The sequence below is a fragment of the Rhinopithecus roxellana genome, chromosome 6, assembly GCF_007565055.1.
Source record: "Rhinopithecus roxellana isolate Shanxi Qingling chromosome 6, ASM756505v1, whole genome shotgun sequence".
NCBI classification, from domain to species: Eukaryota; Metazoa; Chordata; class Mammalia; order Primates; family Cercopithecidae; genus Rhinopithecus; species Rhinopithecus roxellana.
In genome coordinates, this window is record NC_044554.1 from 83,262,396 (window position 1) to 83,285,042 (window position 22,647).

Genomic DNA, 22,647 nt, shown 5'->3' on the forward strand with positions numbered 1-22,647 from the left:
CTCCCATTGGAATAATTTGTGCATCAAAAAGTAAAACAATGGAGGTGAACTAAACACATTGAATTTTTAAGAAACGCTATGCACCATAGAGACAAGAGAGCAAGAGTAAGATAGAGAGAGACAGAAGCTCTTCTTTACTGAAGAATGCCAGCTAATTCATGGTGGAATTAGCAAATCACCATTTTGTAGCCTTCTATGTACCTATATCACCCATGGATCCTTAAAATCATGGGGTGACAGTTTGTAGGGGAAGAAGATACTAAGATGGTCTCACAAGTATCATCTCTCAAAGGGGAAAATGGAGAGACTGGAGGTTCTTCCCCAAGCAAATTACCAAACTTAGCACCATCGCCTATGGAATATGCTGCCAATCATTTGTGAGCTGAATTTAATCATGAGGAAACAGTCAGGCAATTTCCTGAATGTACAACATTCAGAAAATAACAAACCTAAGCTCATAAAAAAAAGTCTGAAAAAAAAAAAGGTAAACATTGGGAGGGTGTTGTAGATTTTTAAAGGGACTATATAAAAACACAGCAACAAAATGCATTCATGAACTTTGACCTACTTCTGATTAAAAAATATAAAGAGCTATAGAAGGCATTTGGGGGGATTTTAAAAATTTAACTGTGGATTACAGAATAGATATTCTTGAATTACTGTTGATTTCTTTTCCTTATGATAGGGTACTGAGTTTTGTAGAGAATTACTTTGTTTTCATGAGATGTTTAAGTATTTAGGGGTGGTATGTCACACGGCCTGAAACTTCCTCTCCAATGGCTTGTCCTCTCCTTCAAAAACATCCCCCACCCACGTGTGCACACCTGTACACATGCAGATAAGGCAAATGAGGCAGAAATCAACAAATGGTGAATCTCAAGGAAAAGGATACAGGTATATGTTGTACATATTTTTCTAATATGCTATCAACTTGAAATTACAATAAAAACTGTGAAAAAGAACACACGAAAGGCAACATTAAAAAATACCATTGAGAATTTGAATTTGGTGAGCAATAGAGTTTGATTCATTTTTAAAAGAAACAAATACTGGTTCTCAGAGGAAAATAACTATATCCCAGTAAAAATGTAGAGACAATGGGTCTGGCCCACTCACTGACAGTCAGAAGCCAGCTCCTCTCCAGGGCCAGGGCCTCTGGAAGTCAGTGTAAAGCGCGTGTATAGTGAGTTGCCTGTGGGTGCCACTTCAGCCCACTGAGCTTCAGTTTCTTGCTTTTTGGGGGAGGCTCAGAATCCTAAGCCACCAGGGGCAGAACATGGAGAAGGGGTGAGCCCCAAACTTCACACTCTGCCCCCACACTGCTTCAGAGGGGGTCCTGTGCCCTGTTGATAATGTGAGATACAGAGACGTCTCAGAAGTCCTGGGTCAACTCTGCAGTCAGGGAAGCTCAGCAGAGGTTAGTTTGAGGGAAGCAAGGCAGGAGGGTGCCGCAGGCAAAGACTCAGCCTGAGCACACACAGAGCCCTGAGGGTCAGGAGGAGGCGCGAGAGACCAGCTGGGGAGGGATTGGCAGGGCAGCGAGCAGCAGCAGCCACTGCGTCACAAGGATGGTGCTCACCATGGGCAGTTTCCATGTGGGGTATCCACAGTGGAGCAGTTTGTTTATAAGCAAGCAGAGAAAAAGGATTTTGATGTTTTTGTCATGAATAAAGAAAAACACCACTATACATACAAAGGTTATAGGGGATGTTTTAATCATGTCAACAGAATTGGAAAAGAAGGCGCCTTGCCCACTGACCTTTCTGAGAAGCAGCAGGTATATAAATCTGCACAATTGACTCGTCCCAGAAGTAGATCTGCTTCACAAGAAAATCAGAGGGAGTAGGTTTCTCAGAGAATCTAGGAGATAAAAACAAAATAAGAATTTCTCAATTTTTTTCTTCTCTCTCAAAGATTTTAGTCAAATTTCTATCAAGAGTTTACTCAATTTGTGCAAAATATCCTTGTCACTGCAAGGAGGTAGCCTGGGACTAAAAAGGATCAATGTGCTTAATTCCACGACGCCACCTGGTCTCTTAGTAAAAACTCCCACATAACACTTTCACCCTGCACCTCATTAAAAATAAACACTTTGGCCGGGCGCAGTGGCTCACACCTGTAATCCCAGCACTTTGGGAGGCCGAGGTGGGCGGATCACCTGAGGTTGGGAGTTCAAGATCAGCTTGACCAACATGGTGAAACCCCAACTCTACTTAAAAATACAAAATCAACTGGGTGCGGTGGTTCACACTTGTAATCCCAACTACTCGGGAGGCTGAGGCTGGAGAATCGCTTGGGAGGCAGAGGTTGCAGTGAACCGAGATTGCACCATTGCACTCCAGGCTGGGCAACAAGAATGAAACTCCATCTCAAAAACAAACAAAAAAACAAACCAAATAACAAAACACTTCAGTAGCAAACAAGTACAAGAATGGCCAGCACAGTCTGTAGGAGTAAGACAAACAGCACTGGCTACACGTGGTTAGGGAGGGGCACTGCAGCACACACACACATACGTTTGCATGTTTGTATTAACTTTTTACCATAACCTGTTTGTAGATAAAAGATAGCAACACAAAGCTAAATAGTAGTCTTAGTAGTTAGACTCAGAAATTCCTCAGAACTGATTTACTTTTTCTGCATGTGACTTAAAGAAATAAATTAAATCCAAACTCTAGGCAGATAGCCACTTTTAGACATCCAATGGTTAGCTAAGTTGGCAGAATGAAGGTCAGGCCAACAAGCAGAGATTAAACTGTGTGCTAAGGGCTGTGTGGACAGCGCCTGCATAAGATACAGCCTCGTTCACGAGAACCCTTTAATGTAGTTGAGATGCCCACCTAACCAACCAGGAGGAGTAGAACAGTGAGCATCTTTGCCACATAGACTAAACACACGGGGACTCGGAGAAGGAAAGTGATCGAGGCCCTGCCCATCCAGACCTCCAACGAACTCTGCAGACTGTTGGTTTCCATTAGCACCTGTGCTGTAGAATTTCAAACTATCTTTTCAATAGTCACTTACCTTCCCAATAGTCAATTACCTTCCCAGGTAATTTATTAACTGGGGCCTATACAAGTCTCGTGAACTCAACATCCCTGAGAAAAATAATTGTTTTATCAAGTTTCCTTAGATATACAAATTTTTCCCTTTGGAAAAATAAAAAAAATCTAGCTCAGACCTAGGCTGAGAGAATTAGATTTCTAAATGAGACTGTATGCATTATCACTAATAATTATAATGCTTCTCACTCTAATAATGTTAACAAGCAGGAATCCAAACTCAAAAACCAAAGTCAGGAAGCTTACTGTCTGAGCGGCAGAATAGATACCAATTTCTTTAAACAATAAGCTTTATTATTGCTTTAAAAACACAATTTAATTCACTGATTTTTTTTTTCACAAAACATTCCTAAGGACAATATGTCTTACTCCAATCTCATTCTCATTGTAGCTGTCACCATCAACACACCTTACTAGCAACATGACAGGAAATGCCCTTGTAACAGGTTTGGAAAATTCAATTTCTATCTGTAGAGATTCCTGGGGGTTTTCAGAAAGTTCAGTGAACTGATGGAGATTCACTTTATCCCGAAGCAATACAAATGTTGTTTTATTTCTCCTATTATCCTGTCATCACAAAGAAAACAAGTTAAGCAAAATTTGCCTTTGGTAAAATAAACACATTAAAAATCAGCCAGCAGAGCCTAAATGAAGCAGAGATACCGAGAAAGGCTCTCCTTACCGGGCCATCTTCCTCCCCAAACTCGACCATCACGGGTTTCCTTAGCCATTGCCTGTTGATGGGTCTTCTGCTGGAGCAGGTATAGAGGTTGAGGCCCACAACTCCACCAATCTTGGGGAACAAAGACCATCTCAGAGCAAATGACAGCAAGCAGTGGACTTAAGTGAGAAAAGCAGCAAACCAAAGTACCGTGGTGGTGTATTACACTTACATAAAATTGTATGTCTGATATTAGAGGTTAGCATACAAAAATAAACCAGTTTTACTAGTCAGGATGGCAGGATTGGAGTGAATACAATGCTTCATTTGCATCATTCTTATTAAAATTAAATATTTCTAAAGTATTTTGAAGTTTTTTTTATTTTAAAAGCTATTACAAAAGAAATATCTGCTCATTGTAGACAATCAGGAAGGTATAGAAAAGTATATAGAAGAGTGAAGAACAGCTTTTCTATAGTCCCATTGCTCAAACAAATCATATTTCAGGATGTCGAGTATCAAATTTTGCTATGTAATAGAGTACATATTTGGCAGACACATATGTCTGTATCTATATAGAGAGAGATGTATATACACACACACACATATATATATACACATATATATATATATTTTTTTGACACGGAGTCTTGCTCTGTCACCCAGGCTGGAGTGCAGTGGTGTGATCTTGGCTCACTGCAACCTCTGCCTACCGGGTTCAAGCAATTCTCCTGCCCCAGCCTCCCAAATAGCTGGGACTACAGGCGTGTGTCACCACGCCCTGCTAATTTTTGTATTTTTAGTAGAGACGGGGGTTTCACCATGTTGGTCAGGTTGGTCTTGAACTCCTGACCTCAGGTGATCCACCCACCTCGGCCTCCCAAAGTGCTGGAATTACAGGCATGAGTCACCATGCCCAGCCTCAGTTGTCTATATTTTTGCAGTCTTCCCAAATTACTAAAATTCCCTGATTGACATAATATCAATTAACTGTATATGAACTCTATCCCTATGTTGAACACTTAGGTACATTTCTATTTGAGTTATCATAAATAATGTTGTTTTGAGTAAATAAATAAGACAAGACATCTTGCTCTGAACAAATCTTTTCTCATTTCCTTAGCATAGATTCTTACAAGTGTAACAGTGTAGGCCAGGTTGTTGCTGGATGCCTAGTTGACAAAGTGCTTTCCAAAAGGTCACACTGACAAACGCCATGGTTTACTCACTGCATCTCCACAAGCAGTAAGTGTTTTTAAATAATTGCACTTTTGTGGGTTAAAAAAAAAAACATTTTAATTTGTGTTTTTTATTGCTTGTTAGTTTGAATTATTTTCATATGCTGATTAGCCATTTCCATTTCCATTTAAAAAAGCAAATGCTGTAAAAGATGAGTATTTTTTGACCAAAATAAGATGTATCTCATTAATTTGTCCATACATCCATCAGACATTTGTTGGGTCACCAAATGAGCCACGTACTTGAGCCAGACTGGGCTCTGGGGCTACAGAAATACAGAAATACAGAAATCCTTGCTCTCTGGCCTTCCAAACTCGCTCACGGTGACCCTGGGGTAATTCACAAAGCTTTTCCGAGTGGATGTCTACAAAATTGCCAAGTGGCTGGGACAATCCTCCCTGACTTCCCCATCCTCACATCCCCCTTTCACTGTGGTCCCGTGTTTCTCCTGACCTCCCACGGAGCCAGGGGCCACCCTGCAGGTTCAGCCCAGCTGTGCCTCTCCGGTGAGCAGGGAGGATGGGGGTAAGCACTGCCATGTCCTCAGCAACCCCTTCTTAAGTGTCATTCAGGTATACTCTGCATTTGATGTTAGAACCATATCTTCATTGATCTAAAGATAAGATTGTCTGGGCGTGGTGGCTCATGCCTATAATCCCAGCACTTTGGGAGGCTGAGGTGGGCGGATTGCGAGGTCAGGAGATTGATACCATTCTGGCTAACATGATGAAAACCCGTCTCTACTAAAAATGCAAGAAAAAATTAGCCGGGCGTGGTGGCGGGCACCTGTATTCCCAGCTACTCAGGAGACTGAGGCAGGAGAATCGCTTGAACCCAGGAGGCGGAGGCTGCAGTGAGCTGAGATTGTGCCTCTGCACTCCAGCCTGGGCGACACAGCAAGACTCTGTCTCAAAAAAAAAAAAAAAAAAAGACACGATTGGCCACAATGCTTGCATAATCACTGCATCACATGCTGCAACTCCCCAGAGCCTTCTGTTCTCTGACAATGGATTAGAAGGCCTCAAGGAAACACTGAATGGGCCCAGTGACCCAGATGAAAGTGACATCTAGTTTTGCCAGGAGTTTTCTGAAGAAGCTAATCTTCTAAGAGGAGTAGAGTCAGCAACATGTTCTAAGTGGCCCCTCTTGACACTCAGAGGGTGCAAACATGCAAAAAACAGGTGCAAATATGCCAACCTAGTCTCTTTTTTTGTCATTAAAGCCCAATTACTGCAAATTTGAAATGGTCATTAGAAGTAGCAGGTCATCTGTCAGCTTGTACCTGCCCAGGAGCTTGGCCCCCTGGATATGGGTTCTTCTTGAAGAGTATGAGCTGGCTAATGTAGCATGGGCTCTGTGTCTCCGCCCCAGCAGGATTGTGCCCAGCAAGGTCACCAGGTAAATGCACCTGGAGAGATCCCAGGCTCTGGACAGAGCTCTGAAGGTTGTAATGAAAAAGGGTCCGGAACTCCATCTGCCCAGTGCTAATGTGGTTCAAAGGGAGACAACCCTGAAACACAGAGTACACGGAGTGGGATGTTTATAACACAAATATCCGAACTGTCTTGAATCCAGACCAGGGGAGAGGGGAAAAGTAGTTAAAAAGATAGCCCATCTCAAGTTAGATTGGATGGCAGGAAGCAAGAGCGCAGGCCTTAGGACTCAGTGCTGGGTAAGTAGGCAATGAATGTTCTTAAACACTCGTGAGTAATGATGATGATTATTAGTAGGTTCAGATAGACTATTTACTTGCTAATTTCCCAAATGTTACAGTAGCCATCAGTTAAATAAGCCAGCAAGACTGGAGAGGGATGCTAAATTGGCAGGAGAGGAAAGCCAGAAGTCTATTCACTTACTTCTTCTTGAAAGCACTGGCCATTTCATAAAGTAAAAATAAAAAAATCTCAGAGACAATTTCCAAAGTTACCAGAGCAGAAATAAATGAAATAAACTTTGGCCTTTTTAAGCAGTTATGTATCAGCAGGCCTACTTTAAGAATTACTGAGTGTAATAAATCATTTGCATTATTTCACATCATTCCTGAAAAAAAACCAGAAAGTATCCTGAGAAATAATGTTTCTGAGTCAAACATCCCAAGTATCCCAGATGAAAACCTACCAAAACAAAAAAGGATAAAATAGAAGCAAGGTTTCACTGGAAACCTTATAATATTACCATGAAATACTTAAAATTCAAAATCAAAGTCTCCAAATACCAAACTGCCACCCAGAAAAATAAACACAGTACTTCAGAAACTGATTCTGTTTTTGGTTTTGAGAAGCAATTACAAATACAGGTTAACATCCTGGGAGAGGGAATAGTATTTTTATGGATGGAGAAAAAGTGTGACTTACCAACAATAAATCTGAGATAACCGTAATTCCTTCTTCATGTAGATAGCCTTCCTCCTTCGAGTTTCCTTGCTCAGAGACTTCCCAGATTCTAGATATGAGACCGATGAGTTCAAGCCTCACTCCTTTGTCAACGACAAATGGCCCTGAGGACTGGCCCTGAGCAAGGAGCGCCCGGGTATATTTGAAGATGAGAACTGCACTCATTAAGCTTAGCTGCATGAACCGAAAAGATGTCAATAAAATGCTTCATGGAGTATGATGCATATATTCTTGCCTCTTTGATTATTATAAGGAATTAAAATGATTGAACCACGGGCCAAGAGAACTGGATTTAAGTCCAGGTTTGTCTTTAGGTGATTACTGGCCAACTTCCTAAGAAACAGGTTGCTTTCTGATATTCAGCCTCTTGACCAAAGGAAAATAAATGGCCTCTATGTTTTATGAGGTTACTTGGTTGAAACCCCAACAACCACTTGGCAAATCCCTTCACAAATTAGCCCCACCTCCTCCCACAGCCTTCTCCCTCCCCATTACCTATGTGCATTCTTATCTCAAGTCACCTGAATCTCTTATTGTTTCCAAAGAATTGAGGCTTTTTCTTGATGCCCTAGAGAATCCCCTACCTGCAGTACCTTTACCCTCATTTGGATTGGCAAAATCCAGTCCTACTTTTCTCTCTCTCTTTTCCTTCTCCCCGCCCCCCCTCCTTTTCTCTCTCTCTCTCTGTCTCTCTCTGTTTAGAGATGGGGTCTCACTCTGTCCCCCAGGCTGGAGTGCAGTGGCACAAGCATCACTCCCTGCAGACTTGAACTCCTGGGTTCACATGATCCTCCCACCTCAGCCTCCCAAGTGCTGGGACTATAGACATGCCTGGACTTCTCTTGATTTTTCTGAACTCTTAATGTAGTCCCCTTTCAAATCTACACAAAAGTAGAGAGAATAGTATAGTAGCATAATATGCCTATCACCCAAATTTAACAATTATTCGCTTGAATATTCTTTCTTCTATTCTCTACTCAACTTTTAAAAAAATATTTAAAAAGCAAAAAGCAAATCTCAGATATTATTTTTATCCATGAACAATTTAGTGTGTAGTACTGATAGATGAGGACTCTTTCTAAAAACATGCCCACAATGCCATTATCACATCTAACAAAACTATGATTCTTTACTATGTTTTTTTTTTTTTTAATCTGATACAGAGTCTCTCTCTGTCACCCAGGCTTGAGTGCAATGGTGCGATCTCCGCTCACTGCAACCTCCGCCTCCAAGGTTCAAGCGATTCTCCTGCCTCAACCTCCCGAGTAGCTAGGATTACAGGCATGTGCCACCATTCCCAGCTAATTTTCCTATTTTTAGTAGACACGGGGTTTCACCATGCTGGCTAGGCTAGTCTGGAACTCCTGACCTTGTGATCCGCCTGGCTCAGACTCCCAAAGTGCTGGGATTACAGACGCGAGCCACTGCAGCAGGCCCTACTACGTATCTTTTAAAACCAACCTCAAATGTCCACGCGACAAAGTCAGCTGCACCACTGCTTGTGTTTGTGCAGAATTTTGTCATTCTCCTAATCACAGGACTAAGTATATTTATTGAAGTATATCTGTTTGCAACTTCATTCATCGATGCTTAAAAGACACAGACTAATCTTTTTCTTCTTTGTACCCTAGAAGCTCCTAGCAATTGCTAGATAACGTGTGTCCATGAAATGAAATTGAGATTCTGTTTTCTATTGGCCATGCTTATTTAACCACAATGATATCTAATGGCTTAGATATACGTTTTAAAATCCAGTTCTTTCACCAACAATAAGGTTACACTAGTTTGGAAATGCATTTAAACCACTATTAAAGGCCCTTTACATGAGGTAGTTACCACGGATATTAGGACTTAAAATGAAAGAATAGTTTTTAAATTAAACAAATGCTTTAATGTCCGGAGCCATGAGGCCCGGAATTAGCCGACCTCTGTTGCTTGATCTCCGCAAAGCGGAGACAAGAGGGCACATTCCCGGGTTCTTTATTTACAAACCCTTCCCGCGCGCGCCCAAAGCTTTTCCCGCGCGCGCCTAAGTTTCTCCCGTGGGTGCCAAAACTGTTCCCGCGCGCGCCAACCTTTCCCGCGCGCAGCCAACCTTTCCCGCGCGCGCGCAAACATTTTCCCGCCCAGGAAGATATGCAGCCCAGGGCGCAGGCGCGATCCCGCGCCCGGGAAAAGTACAAACCCACGGCGCATGCTCGATTGTAATTTGAGAAGACCGGCCCCCGTCACCGCCCTGGCCCAACCTCTTCCCCTGCCAGCCTATATAAGGCATGACCCTACACTCAATAAACGACACTTGATCAGGCTTTGTCTTGTCTCCATTTCTTGTGTTTTCTTGTCTCCTCCATTCCCACTCCCCCTTCCAGGGCCCGTTCGACTGTCCTGCAGGTCGGGACACTTTAAAGAATATATTATACCTACTTTCACAATGCCCACTTTTTTGACCAAAAATATCAGAAATGGTCACTTTAAGAGGACAATCATGTTCGGTTTTATTTCCCACTCTGAACTAAGAACTGTGGCAGACCCTGAGGTTCAGAGACGCATGAGAGAGGGAGAGTGGTGGGAATGATTTGATATCTACAAGATTTGTGCTCTGGAGCCTCATGTAGGGTCATCGCTGGGAAGTAATTCCATTTTCCAGGTCCCTCGAGTCCAGGTGAGGCCATGTGTGCTCACCAGGGGAAGGTGAATGCAGCGAGGTGTGCACCTGCAGGGCCACATGGCTGACAGGCAGCATACCTTCTCCATGTGCCATTCCCCTGATTTAGGAAACCATAGAATGGAGGTGTTGGGGGCACAAGATGGACGGGGCCAGAGTCCCTGAGTCACCACGAGGGAGATCACCCACTGAACACCTGCTATGAAATGTGTGCGAATGAAGAAAAAACATCGGTTGTATTCAGCTTCTGGGATTTCAGGGTTATCTGTTATAGCAGCTAACGTTATTTCAACTAAAATCTTAACTGTATTAAGTTTGTGTCGTAAGAGGCTAAGTAGTCTAAAGTTGGAAGACAGATGTACAAAAAGAAATTACAAATCAAAGGTGTTGAAGTGCTAAAACAAAGTCACGTACAAATTTGTCTCAAACAAAATGAACTCTGCCTTCAGATCTTTGTGAAGATTTCATGGAGAAAGTGGCATTTGAATCTACCCTTGAAGAGAAAGTAATATTTTTTCCAGGGGAAGAAGTAACCTGCTCCAGTTACGGGAAAACATACCATTTCAAGGACATAAGGGGCATCCTAAATGCTGCCTATGTTGGGTTGCATGCACAATGAGGTACAGAGTCAGGTAAAAATGGATGAAGTCCATTTGTATGATACAAAGCACAATCAGGCCGGGTGTGGTGGCTCACGCCTGTAATCCCAGCACTTTGGGAGGCCAAGTTGGGTGGATCACCTGAGGTCAGGAGTTCGAGACCAGCCTGACCAACAAGGTGAAACACTGTCTCTACTAAAAATACAAAAATTGGCCAGGTATGGTGGCTTGCACCTGTAATCCCAGCTACTCAGGAGGCTGAGACAGGAGAATCGTTTGAACCCGGGAGGCGGAGGTTGCAGTGAGCCAAGATTGCACCACTGTGCTCCAGCCTGGGTGACACAGCAAGACTGTGTCTGAAAAATGAAAAAAGAAGAAGAACAATTGCATTTTGTTCTCAAACTACTAGAAAGTAGTATTCTGAACAAACAGATGACATGACCCAGTGTGTTGTTTATGAAGACAGCTAATCAGAACAGAGGAGAATGATGATGCTGTCCCACCTAGACTGGAGATTGTTGGAGTTGAGCGGCCCTCAGTGAGGAGGGAGGAGGGATGGAAGGAGGACAGGGCCATCCAGTCACCTTTCCTGTATCCATTCCCCATCTCTCCTGAGCTTCTGCCATGTGTCACGTATATGGTATTTCTGCACCAAAGAGGAAGGTCCCTGGTATCAGGGAGTTGACATTCCAGTAGGGGAAGAGCAGCAATAAATAAATAAATGAGATAGTTGCTGTTGTGAAAATATTGAAGGAGACAGCCTGTAACAGGAAGGATGACTTCAGATGGTGGGTCTAGGACAACGTCTCTAAGAAAGTAGCATTTGTGTTGAGAGTTAACGAAAGGTCAGCTCTTTGAGAAGCCAAGGGGAGGGCACTGCAGGAAAAGGATCAAGGCAGTACTCCTGGAGGACGGCTAGAAAGGGGGAGAAAAGCCAGGAGAGGAGGACAGAAGGCAAGAAGGAGCTAGACACTGCAGGTGTATAAGATGTTTGGTTTCTATTCCGCACACAACGAGTAGCCATGGGGAGTGCTGAGCGGGAGAATGACACTCACTGACTCAGGCTTTTACAATGACTTGACTGCTGTGTGTAGCATGTATTCTAAGGTGACCTGAGAGGAGGCAGGGAGGACAGGACAGTGAGAGAACATGCCAGACTGGATGAGAAATGACATATGCTTGGATTCAGGTGGGGGGCAGTAGAGGCAGGAGAGAGAGAAAGATTCTAGCTATGTGTTTGATGAAGAACAGACAAGACTTTGTTATAAGCGAATGGAGAGGGGAAGAAAGACTCTGGTGACACCTGGGCTTTAACATGGGATTCTGCATGGACGGCGCTGCCCCGTCCTGGGCTGAGGAAAGTAGGAGGAACACGGGGTTGGAAGGGGTCGGGGGAGGAGCCCACTCTGCCATGCTGGGTCTGTGCAGTTTTGGCCCATGTGGAAATGAGAGCGTATAGTTACACGTGTGTGTCTGGGGTGCTTGAGTCAGGTTTGGGTTGGAGGTGTAGGATGTAGAGTCCCTATCAGATGGATGTAAAGTGGAAGGAGTGGATGAGATCACATAGGGAGGAGGTGTGGACAGAGAATCTAGGTGGCCCAAGACAAAGCCCTGAGGCACTGACCACGTAACTGTAGATGGGAGGAGCCAACAGGAGTCAGCCAAGAAGGCCAACCAAGAAACCATGTCATGAAGCCAAGAGAAGAGTGTGTCCTCCAAAGCAAGGTGAGCCCCACAGAAAGTCCCTGGGAGGGAGAGAATGGGGAGCAGAGGGTATCCAGTGGATTTGGCCAGATGGAGATCTGCTGTGACTTTGGCAGGAGCAGCGGCAGTGTGGAGATGGAGATGGAAGGCAGAGTTCGATGATCTAAAATGTATGAGAAGCCACGTGTGGTGTTGCGCACCTGTGGTCCCAGGTCCTTGGAAGGCCAAGGCAGGAGGATGGCTTGAGTCCAGGAGTTTGAGGCAGCCTGAGCAACCGAGTGAGACCTCATCTCTTAAAAAGACACACACATAAGAGGCAACAAGTATAGCCCACAGCAGGCTCAGAACTCACTTTTTAAATGCTCTGCTGTGAAGAGGAACATGAAAGTTGGGTGGAAGCTGGAAGCAGGTTTGATTTCACTGGAGGGATTTTTTTAAAAAAATAAATGAGATTCTAAGCATGTGCAGGACCATTCAGCAGAGAGAAGTGGAAGCAGCAGCAAAGAGTGGAAAATGAAAAGAGATGAGCTCCAGAGAAGGCAAGGTGAGCAGGAGCAGGACTGTGCCACCTGCAGCCACGCAGGTTGGACATTGTCTAACGCTGGGGCACCCTTCATTCAGACTGAGATGACGGACAATGAGGGGAGCCTGGAGGAGAGCTCCACACAAATAAAGGGAGAAGCCCGTGCAGGGACTGGAGATTCCTTCTGTGGTGACAGAGCATGGCCACAGTTAGATTCACAGACTGGAAGTAGATGAGAGAATGACGCGTGTTCTTCTCATCTCTCAAGCAGCAATGAAGGCATCAGCCGACGGGGAGGAAAGTGTGCCAGAGACTCAAGAAGAAAAGAAGATGTGACAAAGGGAAAATCCAATGCCATGTGTTACCAATAAAGAACAAGCCCCTCGCCGAAAGTATTCATAGCATGGACAGAATGTGTTCTCATCCATTTCTACTTTGGGATTCCAAATTTCTTTCTTTCCCTCCCTCCCTCCCTCCCTCCCTTCCTTCTTCCCCTTCCTTCCTTCTTCCCTCCTCCCTCCCTCCCTCATTCCCTTCCCTTTCCTTCTTTCTTTCTTTCTCTTTCTTTCCTTCCTTCCTTCCTTTCTCTCTCTCTTTCTTTCCTTCTTTCTTTCTTTTCTTTCTCTCTTTCCTTTTCTCCCTTCCCCTTCCCTCCCCTCCCCTCCCCTTCCTTTCCTTTCTTTTTTTGACAGAGTCTCGCTGTGTCGCCCAGGCTGTAGTGCAGTGGCACGACCTCGGCTCACTGCAACCTCCACCTCCTGGGTTCAAGCAATTCTACTGTCTCAGTAGAGTATTTCTCCCGAGTAGCTGAGACTACAGACGCACACCATCACTCCTGGCTAATTTTTATATTTTTAGTACAGACGGGGTTTCACCATGTTGGTCAGGCTGGTCTTGAACTCCTGACTTTGTGATCCGCCTGCCTTGGCCTCCCAAAGTGCTGGGATTACAGGTGTGAGCCACCGCTCCTGGACTGGATTCCAAATTTCTATATTCAAAATATCTGAGATGGGCTTTGCTATTCAGATGAATTCTTAAGGGAAAATCACCTTTCTAATCTAAGTGTCAAAATATGATTCTGGACAGTGTATTTTTCAAGAACTGATCATGTCCCTCAAAACTATATAAAATAGCAGGAAAATATTCTTGGGAAAAAATTGCACTTACCTTATTAGAGAAGCTCACGAGGTCCCTCAAAATAAGAACAGAATCAATCATTTCTTCCTGACCGGCAGAAACAACAACAAAACAAAAAGAAAATGCAGGGAGAGGAAAATTAGCTTGTTTGGGTTAAAGTTACATTTTGCCTATGTAGAAATAGCACAGATTCCCTGCTTTTTGGCCAAGAGACCAATTGGAAGCCAGACCTTCTGTAGAGAGACCATTACTGTGGTGTCCGGTTTTCCTGGAAATCCAACATCTCTCCTCAATGTGCCCCCGGACATCCTCAGCACACCCCACCAGGGAACTGACATGAAGGCTGATGAAATAAGGGAACAGAGCTAAGCAACATTTCTTTCTTTCTTTCAGATGGAGTCCTGCTCTGTCGCCCAGGCTGGAGTGCAGTGGTGTGATCTCAGCTCACTGCAGGCTCTGCCTCCTGGGTTCACACTATTCTCCTGCCTCAGCCTCCCGAGTAGCTGGGACTACAGGCGCCTGCCACTACTCCCGGCTAAATTTTTTTTGTGTGTATTTTTAGTGGAGATGGGGCTTCACTGTGTTAGCCAGGATGGTCTCCATCTCTTGACTTTGTGATCCGCCTGCCTCAGTCTCCCAAAGTGCTGGGATTATAGGCGTGAGCAACCACACCCAGCCAGAGCTAAGCAACATTTTAAAAAAGGGTCAGGAAGAATGAGAAAAAAATTACATCAAGTGAAGTAATTGTAAATGTAATGAAATAAGATGTATTATTTGTAGATGTGAATATTCTCTATTGACAATTATAAGACAGCAGTTGCAGAAATTCTGTGAGCAAGGACAGTCACATTTGAATACGTGGTGATTTCTTCAGAAGTTGCACACAATTGTGAGCTTAACTCTCCAAGATAAAATCAGACTGTTTTACATAAGTTGTACTTAAACAAACTTTAGCAGAATTATCTGTAACAGTGATTGACTTGGTCATTCTCCCTTTTATAAACTAGCAGCATTCATTTGTGATATATATCAGCTGACTAGAGAGACCACAGCCATGTATGGGAACTGAGCTGGCTGGCCCTCTTGGTCTCATTTCTTGCCTGTGTTTCAAAAGCATGACAACTTGCTAGTGAGCCAGCCAATCATGAGCCCTGCCACTTGATAAAGGTTTACAGACACAAACTCACCCTCCTCTGGGCCATACCTGATCTACAAAAGCTAATTTGCATACTGAAGAAATTAATGCATCCTGTATTCGTGACCATTGGTTGCAGGAGGCAGTTTTGTCCTCCTTAGACAAACGACTCAGGATTCTGGTGATCACAGTGATGTAGTTCCTGATTTCTGTGTAACTCCCCATCAGCTGGAGGGTAGAGAGGTTTTTCAGGCTGGAATTATATCTGAAGGAAAAACAAGAGTTATCATTACTGTTTCAACACGTGGCAAAACTTTTCACCCTGCCTACCAAGAGTGGGATGGGCTTTGTTGTAAAAATACCTCTTGGACAGGTCAGGGTAGAAAGAGAATGATGCAAAGGAGAATTGGTCTGTACAATGGACACTCTAAAAAGAGGCAGTAAGCCATAATATAAAATTTTACAAAAACTCCTTTTATCAGAAGTAAAAAAGGCACAAGAAACCAGCTACTAATATAGAAGCATCATGGCAAGTGAAAGAATGTATTCCAGAGCCAGACAGAGATACCACCGTGCTACAGCTGGCCGGAGTTTATGACTCCGGGTTTCAATAATTGGGTATTTATTTACTTATTTACAAACAGCATACTTACTTGCACTGGAAAAGATAACACAATATTGTGAAAAGAGGCCTAGGCATGTGGTCAAAGGCCAGTTCCAGCCCTTGCTCTGCAATTTATCTGCTGTATGAGCTCAAGGTTTGTTTAAGAGAATAAATGAGCCTCAGTTTCCAAATGTACAAAATAGAAATTTTCATCTGGATACATCGCAGTGGGTCATTGCAAGAAGTAAATTAATCAGAAATCATGTTCTAATTGATTAGAAAATGCATCATGGGCTCTATACACATATGCTTAAGTTCACCCTTGACCACTAAGTGATTCGTGGAGACTAAAACCCTAGGAACCCACGCTAAAGATAAAAAGAACAAATAAATCTGAGCAGAAACATCACTGGCTGCACAACGAGGGGAAGTATACTTTACAGAATTCATCTTGTCAAACTAATAAACATATAAACCAATGACCAAACAAGCAAAAACAATGACCACAAGCCCAGGAAAAGGAGGTGGGCCAATCCCCAGAGTGGCTGCAATACATTACCTAAAATGTCCAGTTATCAATGAAAAATTATGAGACATCCAAAGAAACATTAAGTGTGACCCAAACATGAGAAAAATAAGCAGGCAATAGAAAATGCCTATGAGGAGACTCAAATGTTGGATTTAGCAAGGACTTTGAAACAGCTATTATAAACATGATTCAAAGAATGAAAGGAAACCATAGTTTTAAAAATCAAAGGAAGTGAGAACAATGATTAGTCAAATACAGACTATCAATAGAGACAGAAACTATAAATTTATAAGTTATAGAGAGAACCAAAGGGAAATTCTGAAGTTACACATATAATAATTATAACAAAAGAGATGTTCAAAAGTAAATTTGAGAAAAGAAAGAATCTAGAAACTTGAAGACAGAGCAAGAGATTATAAATAACAGGAAGAAAAAGTAGGAAGAAAATGAATAGCAACTCAGAGAAATGCTAAACAATTAAGTTCCTGAATTACCTTTTTCTCTCTCTTCTTATTTAAAAAGCCATTCCATAAAGACATTTCTATAGAGCTGTACTGTCGGGCCCATAACACACAGAAATGTAATATAACAAGAACACAAAGGCCAGGCACGGTGGCTCATGCCTGTAATCCCAGCACTTTGGGAGGCTGAGGCAGGTGGATCACCTGAGGTAAAGAGTTCAAGACCAGCCTGGCCAACATGGTGAAACCCGATCTCTACTAAAAATACAAAAAATTAGCTGGGTGTGGTGGTGTGCACCTGTAATCCCAGCTACTTGGGAGGCTGAGGGAGGAGAATCGCTTGAATCCGGGAGGCAGAGGTTGCAGTGAGCCAAGATCATGCCATTGCACTCCAGCCTGGGTGACAGGGCGAGACCTCATCTCAAGACAAAACAAAACAAAACAAAACAAAAAACAACAAAAACAAAAAACACAAATAAGGGAGGTGGGAATAAAACTATATATTTTATTATATATAAGAATAAAGAAATGACACTAGATGGTAACTTAAAGCCACAGGAAGACATGAAGACAAACAAAAATACTAAATAAGATTAATATACATTAAAAGCAATTTCTAAAAACATATTTGTGCTCTCTCTTCCAGTTTATTTAAAAGACAGAAAATTGGCCAGGTGCGGTGGCTCACACCTGTAATCCCAGCACTTTGGGAGGCCGGAGTGGGCAGATCACCTGAGGTCAGGAGTTTGAGACAAGTCTGACCAACATGGAGAAATCCCATCTCTACTAAAAATACAAAATTAGCCAGGCATAGTGGCGCATGCCTGTAATACCAGCTACTTCAGAGGCTGAGGCAATAGAATCGCTTGAACCCAGGAGGCGGAGGTTGCAGCGAGCCAAGATCGTGGCACTGCACTCCAGCCTGGGCGACAGAGCGAGACTCTGTCTCAAGAAAAAATAAAAAGACAGAACATTTTATAAAACCATAATTATAATATTGGACTGTTGGGTTTGTAACACTGATAGATGTAACATACATAATAATCATAACACAAAAAGGGAAGAGGAAATGAATCTATAGAGGAGTAAATTTTCTACATCTTGCTGAAATTAATATAAATTTGAAGTAGTTTCTAGTAAGTTAAAGTGTATATTGTAAGCCTGAGTGCAACAACTAAGAAAATATCTAAAATACATACTTAATAATCATTAAAGGAGTGAAAATGGTATACTAGAAAATACTTAACATAAAAGGAGGCAGTAAAGAAACAGAGGAACAAAGCAATAATGAGACATGTAAAAAATAAGCAAAATGGCATACATAAATCCATCCAACCACATCAATAATAATATTAAATGTGAATAGATTACATGATCCAATCAAAAGGCAGAGATTGTAAGACTATATACAAAACCAAGATTCAACTATATGCTGTCTACTGGAGTCTAGCTGAGGTTCAAGGATAAAATTAGGTTGTAAGTAAAAGGATAGAAAGAGACATGCAAACAGTAACAGCAAAGCATGTAGAGTGGTTATATCTATACCAGACAAAAAAGAAATTAGACAAAAACAGATAGTAACAATAAAGAGGGACGTTTTCTAATGATAATATAGGTAAATTCATCAGGAAGATTAAAAAATTGTAAACATATAGGGACCTAACAACAGGTTCCATATACATGAGCAATAATGGACAGAACTGAAGGGACAGACAGAAAACTCAAAACAATAATACTGTTAATAATGGATAGAACCATTAGGCAGAAAATCAACAAGGATACATAAGACTCAAACAATAATATAAATCAATTAGACCTAACAAACAACCATTGAACATTTTAGCCAACAAAATCAGATACATATTCTTTTCAAGTGCACATGGGACATTTTCTAGAATACACCATATAGGAGGTCACAAACAAAACTCAATAAATTTTAAACTACTGCTATTATACAGAGTATATCCTCTGACCATGACGGAATTAAATAATTAGAAATAAATGACAAAAGAAATTTGGAAAATTACAAATATGTGAAAAAGTAAAAAACATTCTCCTAAATATTATAATCAATGGTTCAAAGAAGAAATTGCAACAAGAATTACAAAATGCTTTGAGATTAATAAATGAAAACACCAACATTCTAAAACACATTGGGTGCAGCTAAATCAGTGCTTGAAGGGAATTTAAAGATATAAATGGCTATAAAGAAGATGCCAAATCAATAATCTAATTTTTCACCTTAAGAAACAAAAAAAAAAAAAAAGATCAAAGTAAACCAGAGCAAGTACAAGGGGAAAAAAAAGAATAAAAAATAGTGTAGGAATGAATGAAATAGAGAATAGAAAAACAACAACAACAACAACAAAAAATCAATGAAGCCAAAAGCTGGTTTTCTGAAAACATCAACAAAATGACAAATTTTTAGCTAGACTGACAGACAAAAAATAAGACAGGGAAAAAGAGAAGACTTAAATTACTAAAATCAGGAATAAAATTGATCTCTACTGACCATATAGAAATAAAAAGGATTATAAGAGAACACCATACAAAACTGTATGGCAAAAAAATTAGAGAATGTAAATGAAATGGAAAATTCCTAGAAAGAAACAAACTACTGGAACTGACTCAAGAAGAAACAGAAATCTGAATAGTTAAGATACTGAACTAGTCATTTCAAAATTTCCACAAAGAAAATGCCAGGTCCAAATAACTTTGCTGGTAAATGTTTATAGAAGCATCACTACCCATCCTTCACAAAATCTTCCAAATATTTGAATGCAAAGGAAGCGAGGTGTGGTGGCACACACTTATTATCCCAGCACTTGGGGAGGTCAAGGTGGGAGGATTGCTTGAGCCCAGGAGTTCGAGACCAGCCTTGGCAACATGATGAAATTAGCTGGGCATGGTGGCATGTGTCTATAATCCCAGCTACTTGGGAGGCTGAGGTGGAAGGATGGCTTGAGCCTAGGAGGTCAAGGCCGCAGTAAGCCATGATCGTGCCACTGTACTCCAACCTAGACAACAGATGGAGATCTTGTCTCAAAAAAAAAAAAAAAAAAAAAAAGGAATACTTCCAAACTGATTGGGGCCAGTATTATTTTGATACTGAAACCAGACAAAGACAACACAGGAAAAGAAAGAAAACTACAGGCCAATAACTCTTACGAACATAGACAAAATTCTCAGTAAAGTACTAGAAATCAAACCTAGCATGCAGAAAAAGATGTATACATCATGACCAAATGGAATTTGTTCCCAGACTGTAAGAGTGATTGAACATCCTGAAAATCAATCAATTTTATATAACTTGTGTCTTAGTTTGTTTGTGCTATTATAATAAAATACCTGAGACTGGGTAACGTATAAAGAACAGAAATTTATTTTCACAGTTTTGGAATCTGGGAAGTCTGAGATCAGGACACCAGTAGGTTCAGTGTCTGCTGAGGCTGCTGTCTGCTTCCAAGGTGGCACCTATTGCCGCCTCCTCCAGAGGGGAAGAAGGCTGTGACCTCACATGACAGAAGGGACAGAACAACAAAAGAGGGTCTAGCTAGTTCCCTCCAGTCATTTTATAAGGTGACTAATTTCATTTATGAAGCAGAACCCTTATGGCCTAATCATCTCCTACAGGCACCACCTCTTACTACTGTTGCATTGGGAATAAAGTTTCAACAGAAATTTTAGAGAGGACACAAACATCCAAACCTTGACAAATTAACAGACTAAGGGACAAAAAACATATAATCGTCTTCATAGACCTAGGAAAAGCATTTAACAAAATCCAATACTTTTTTATAATGAAATACACACACAACAAACTAGGAATAGAAGAGAACATCCTCAACCTGATAACGGTTGTCTATGAAAGGCCTCTAGCTAATGTTTATATGAAGTGGTGAAAGACCGAGTGCTTCCTCCTTAAAACTGAGAAGAAGACCAGGATTTCCACGCTTGCCACTCTGTTCAGCACTGAACTGGAGGTTCTAGTCAAGAAAATTAGGCAAGAAAAAGAAATGGAAGGCATCCAGATTAGAAAGAAAGAAGCAAAATTATCTCTAGTGACAGATGACATGATCTTGTATACAGAAAACCTCAAGGAATTCAGTGAAAAACCATTAACACTAACAAACACATTCAACAGGGTTATAGGATACAAGATACTCCCCCCCAAACTGATGTACAGACTTGACAAATCCCTATGAAAATCCCAGCTGGCTTTTGTTTTGTTTTGTTTTCCTATCCCCTTCAGCAGGTGTCTGGAACCCCAGTCTGCCCCAGCCAGAGGAAGGCTGAAGAGGCTGGTGGGCATGAAAGCCATTGTGCCATGCCTGTGCTGCTTTGTTTTTGCAGAAATTGACAGGCTGATTCTAAAACTCATATGGAAATATGAGAGACCTGAAATATCCAACCTTGTAAAAAGAACAAAGTTAGTGGGTTCAGCCTTTTCAGTTTCAAAATTTACTACTAAACTATAGTAATCAAGGCAGCATAGTACTGGTATGAAGAGAGACATTCAGACTGATGGAATAGAATTGAGAATCAAGAAACAAACCTTTTAATTAGGTTATCAATTATAAAAATACAGATAACCTACATAAAAATGGGTAAAGTACTAAGCAGACATTTCTTCAATGAAGATATACAAAGCACATGAAAAGATGCTCAACCTCATCAATTACTAGAGAAATGCAAGTCCAAACCTTAATGAGATACTACTTCATACTAACTAGAACAGCTGTGAACAAAAAGACAATAACCATTGTTGGTTAGGATATCAAGAAACCGGAACCCTCATACATTGCTAGAGGGAATATAATGGTGCAGCCAGTATGGAAAACAGTTTGGTAGTTAACGTATGACACAGTGTTTCCACTCCTAGTTACCTACCCAAGGAAAATGAAATCACATACTGACACAAAAACTTGCACATAAATGTTCATAGCAGTGTGATTCATGATAGCCAAAAAGTGAAAACAACCCACACACTCATCAACTAATGAATGAATAAATAAAATATGGTATGTTCAAAAACAATAAAATATTATTCAGCAATAAAAAAGAATGAAGTGCTGATATGTTCTACTACATAGATGAAACTCGAAAACATTCATTCATATGCGAAGTGAAAAAAGACAGTTACTTAAGATCGTATGTTGTATTATCTCATTTACATGAAATTTTCAGAATCAGTAAACCTGTAGATACGAAACAGATTTGTGGTTGTCTGGGGCTGGTGGGAGAAAGCTGGGTGGTGGATAAAGGGAGCGACTGCCAATAAGTCAAGGTTTTCACGGGATGATGAAAATTGTCTAAAACTAGCTTATGGTGAAGGTTGCATAATTCAATAAATTATTAAAACCAAGGAACTGCATACTTTAAATGGATGAACTATGTGAAATGTAAATGGTATCTTTAAAAACTGTTTTTACAAAAGAAGAAATTGAGGCCGGGCGCGGTGGCTCATGCCTGTAATCCCAGCACTTTGGGAGGCCCAGGCAGGTGGATCACGAGATAGGAGTTCAATACCAGTCTGACCAATATGGTGAAATCCCATCTCTACTAAAAATCCAAAAATTAGTTGGGCATGGTGGTGCGCACCTGTGCACCTGTAGTCCTAGCTATTCAGGAAGCTGAGGCAGGAGAGTCGCTTGAACCTGGGAGGTGGAGCTTGCAGTGAGCCGAGATTGTGCCATTGCACTCCAGCCTGGGTGACAGAGCGAGACTCTGTCAAGAAGAAGAAGAAGAAAGAAGAAGAAGAAAGAAGGAGAAGGAGAAGGAGAAGGAGAGGAAGGGGAAGGGGAAGAAGAGGAAGAAGAGGAAGAAGAGGAAGAAGAAGAAAATGGCTTTATAGGCTCTGAAGCACCTGCACAAATGCCATGCAAATATGAGTTAGCAGGAGTGCAGTGATAGCCCCTGGACTTTTTTATTTGCT

At 41.6% G+C, this 22,647-nt stretch overlaps 1 protein-coding gene across 1 annotated transcript in view; it reads right to left on the reverse strand.

Moving 5' to 3' along the window:
• The window catches only part of PKD1L1 (polycystin 1 like 1, transient receptor potential channel interacting), a 183,727-nt gene that overhangs the window by 80,201 nt on the left and 80,879 nt on the right, over positions 1-22,647 (reverse strand). The window contains 7 exon segments of the mRNA XM_010374410.2: positions 1,760-1,860; positions 3,472-3,629; positions 3,745-3,855; positions 6,245-6,472; positions 7,317-7,529; positions 14,014-14,070; positions 15,188-15,383. Coding sequence (XP_010372712.2) covers positions 1,760-1,860; positions 3,472-3,629; positions 3,745-3,855; positions 6,245-6,472; positions 7,317-7,529; positions 14,014-14,070; positions 15,188-15,383 — 1,064 coding nt within the window.